This window comes from Copidosoma floridanum, unplaced genomic scaffold (assembly GCF_036245765.1).
Source record: "Copidosoma floridanum isolate Cflo_tuat_1 unplaced genomic scaffold, Cflo_Japanese_pri ptg000030l, whole genome shotgun sequence".
In the NCBI taxonomy this organism is placed as follows: domain Eukaryota; kingdom Metazoa; phylum Arthropoda; class Insecta; order Hymenoptera; family Encyrtidae; genus Copidosoma; species Copidosoma floridanum.
In genome coordinates, this window is record NW_028321907.1 from 4,623,553 (window position 1) to 4,627,023 (window position 3,471).

Genomic DNA, 3,471 nt, shown 5'->3' on the forward strand with positions numbered 1-3,471 from the left:
ACTTTGTAGATTTACCTTGAAAACCTTTTAATGTTACTCTTTGAGTGGGACGAAAGATACCACTTCTTACAAATTGATGCTCACATTTTTACTGTACTTTTCAAAAGTTAAAGTACATGATTTTTTTTTGAGAATGTTTATAACATAAAAATCGCAAATTCAATCAATAAAAGTTTGTTATAAATTTTTTTGTATTCGTTACTTTTTACCTTCTTTGTTTTATATTAAAATATTACACGTAAAAAATTTTAATGTACAGAAAAAAAATTGTTAGATAATCTTTCGTAAAACTTATCACGCTGCCTTTCATTAGGTGTTTAGTGTGACAGTAGCTTGGAAACGATTAATTTCATTATTAGCTTATTAGACATACCCACAAAAACACGTGCCAAGCTGAAAATTTTTTTTCAAACGTCATTTCTATCTTTTATGTCATCATCACGAAATATTTTTTGAATCACTTCGTTTTCGACCAACACTAAACCATCAGAAGTCATTAGTGAAGACATTATTAGTTGTTAAATTTTTTAGATATTATTCCTTTCGAACACTCTTGTTTCACAAGTGAAAAAAAAAAAAAAAAAAGAAAAGAAAAAACAATTCTTTCAACACGATATAAATGAACAGGGATGGGATTTCAGTGAGCCTATCGGAACTCGACAACGTATCAACAGAAGTCACGTGGTCTTGTGGCAATCTGCGGCATCTGTACTGATATAAAAGGCAGTGAAGTATTTTCACAGACAGTTCAACGATTGTCGATTGTCAAGCGCAGAGTAAGTACTCAATACACGTAATAAAAAGAAAATACTTGGTGAAACAGCTTTTTTCGAGTTACTCTTTGTTTTTCTTAATCATATAATTTAAGTCACAAATGCCCTTTGTTCGTACTAATAATCAAAGCAGTGAAAAATCTAAGTACTGATTCTGCCAAGTATGGTGAATTAAGAAAAAAAACAAGGTGAAATTGATTAAAAATTTATTTGAAGGATAAAAATGTCGACTTTAGTAGTAATCTTTGCGGTCCTGCTGTGTGTCACCGCACAGGCAGTCGACGTGCACCAGGATTACGTTAAAAACTACTCCGAGCCTCTTTTACTTGACCACTACAAAATAGCTCAAAATGTCAACCAACACCTCATGTACACGTACTGTGACAACAGGACCGATCCCCTTTACTTCAACTGCCAGTATAAGCTAAAATCAATGAACGGTACCGAAAAGCATTGCGACGTCATGCATCCAGTGCCTAAAGATGGCCAGGATCACGTTACTCACAAAAGTCTCAAGAGCATGCTTGGAGGGAAAAAAGCCGTATTTGAGTGGTCCTTGAGGGACCATGAGAAATGGATCACCATTGTCGACATGGACACCTGCAAACCTGTCCACCTGATATTCCCGCTCGACGAAGGTGACCGAATGATCTTTCATTTCCTAGCTTTCGGTAACAGCTTTGACGTCAGCTTGAAAAGTAGCGAAAAATGTGGTGAGAAGTACAACCCGTGCATCCTCCGATACAACCTCGAAGGTATGCATAATACATTTGTAAATATTTATCGCACCTCACCTGTATTAGCGATGTAACAACTAATAACGATCTTTATTTTTTATTTGTCCCAGGTGAACCAATTCGTAAACCCCTTCGATTCCCTTTGATCTATTACAGGGGAGAAACGTTGCTAGTGTCGGATCTACTACATTCCGTGAGAGAAAGAGTTGTAACTTTTAACATGAATAAATACCACGGTCTTAACTTTCCCGTGCACGTCAGTCAAGAGAGCTACACTGGATTCGAGACCATCCAAGTCGATACGTACAACTACGGCGATGTGAGTAGTAAGATGTCGTATAGCATGGTGGTCTCGAACGAGTACGGATACTACACAGTCTGCCATCCGATCTATAAGCGAAAAATTAAAAGTAAGAACTTTCGGTGTATACAACACGACGAGAAGGGCATAAAAATAAACGTCACAGTTGAACTGGATTATGATTACACGGTGCTAAGGGTGTTCAATAAGCGCCAGGATGGCATTATCCTTCTGTACGCAATCTGCAGAAATTTTTCTGATATCGATTGCCTCAACGAGAAGATCAAGGTCAAGGAGGTGAGCGTCAATGGGTTGGTCATTACCGACGCCGAGTTAAACATGGACAATTTGGATGATTTCAAAGACGTAGAGGAGCTCAGCATCGAACATTTGGGAACGGGAACTCAGCACTGCTTTTACTTTGCCTACGCGAAAAAGACCGAGGAAATCGAAAAAACCATTTTCAAGCACGTCGCTAAATGCATAAATCGGGGCCCCACGCGAAGACGACGAACAAAAAAATTCCGTTCAACAATGAAATCTAATTAATATTTTGGCTTTAATCATAAAGTGGTTTAATTACTTTGATGATCGCCTCTATACAGCCAGTGGAAATTTATATTTAATGTTATTTCTTGCGATTGCGTGATGGTTAAAATATGAAGGAGACGATTCATCCATTTGAATTTTTTGATAAATGTGTACAATATCTCAAAAGTGTCATTTACCTATCTGATCTTTTCTTTTGTTTTTGAATTTCATACCGACAAAACCGCAGTTTTTCAAATTAGTTTTATATACACAACCCATGCACCTGTATTTAAAAAGCCAATTATCATAAAAAATAAAATTTCATTTAAAAACAAACATTGTTTCTCTCGTGGGGGAAAAAAAAAAGATTAACACACTGTTATATCCAACCACAATACGGTCTCCCAGCACTGCGCCTCTATGACGAGCGCCTTCGCCTCTTACAAAGACCTCGTTGGCGCGCATAGGCGCCTGTGACAGCGGCAAACGATCGCGCGACCGCGGCGATATGCAGCTGCCAACAAAAGGAGAAGAAGAAGAAGAAGAGGAAGAGGAGGAGAAAAGTGAGTATATAGGTACATGCAAAGCAGAGGAGCTATTGACCTCTAGGGAATATCAGCTGCTCTCTGAGACCTTATCTTAGCCGGGTCGTTTGCCTAGGCCGGGCCTAACCGCGCGGCCCTTTTTCCTTATGAGTATGTGTAGGTATACATTAGATAGGTTTTTTTTTTTTTTTTTTTTTTTTACGTTTGATCGCAATGGATATTATATCGGTATGCAACAACTAAGCTACTGCAATAATCCAAGGAACAATGGCGAACGTAAACGCTTTTTTTTATTTTTTTTTATTAAAGCTTTCTCTGATTTACAACAAAATCAATAAGTATAGCTATTACCCCTAAGGGCTTACAAAGGAATGATAATACATATCACAATAAAATAAAAACAATACATTATCATAGGTAATTTTAAATAAACGCTTTTTTTTTATTAATAAGCTTTTTCTGATCTATACAAATCAATATAGCTATTACCCCTAAGGGCTTACAAGAGATGGTATTACATATTTAAATGAGTAAATGAATACAATATATCATTACAATCGATTTTAAATAAATAAATTGTTTCC

General features: G+C 36.7%; 1 protein-coding gene across 1 annotated transcript; it reads left to right on the plus strand.

The window, feature by feature from the left end:
* The first annotated feature begins 996 nt into the window (after positions 1-996).
* On the plus strand, positions 997-2,470 carry LOC149373445 (uncharacterized). The gene is made up of 2 exons (XM_089596347.1): positions 997-1,528; positions 1,621-2,470. Exons 1-2 carry the CDS (start codon positions 997-999, stop codon positions 2,358-2,360), a joined length of 1,272 nt encoding a protein of 423 aa, XP_089452473.1. The 3' UTR covers positions 2,361-2,470.
* Positions 2,471-3,471: the final 1,001 nt, after the last annotated feature.

Bases quoted from the DNA above. Each gene is read 5' to 3' on its own strand.
- LOC149373445 (XM_089596347.1), top strand. From the start codon at position 997: ATGTCGACTTTAGTAGTAATCTTTGCGGTCCTGCTGTGTGTCACCGCA. The intron at 1,529-1,620 runs GTATGCATAATA...TATTTGTCCCAG, and splicing joins CCTCCGATACAACCTCGAAG to GTGAACCAATTCGTAAACCC.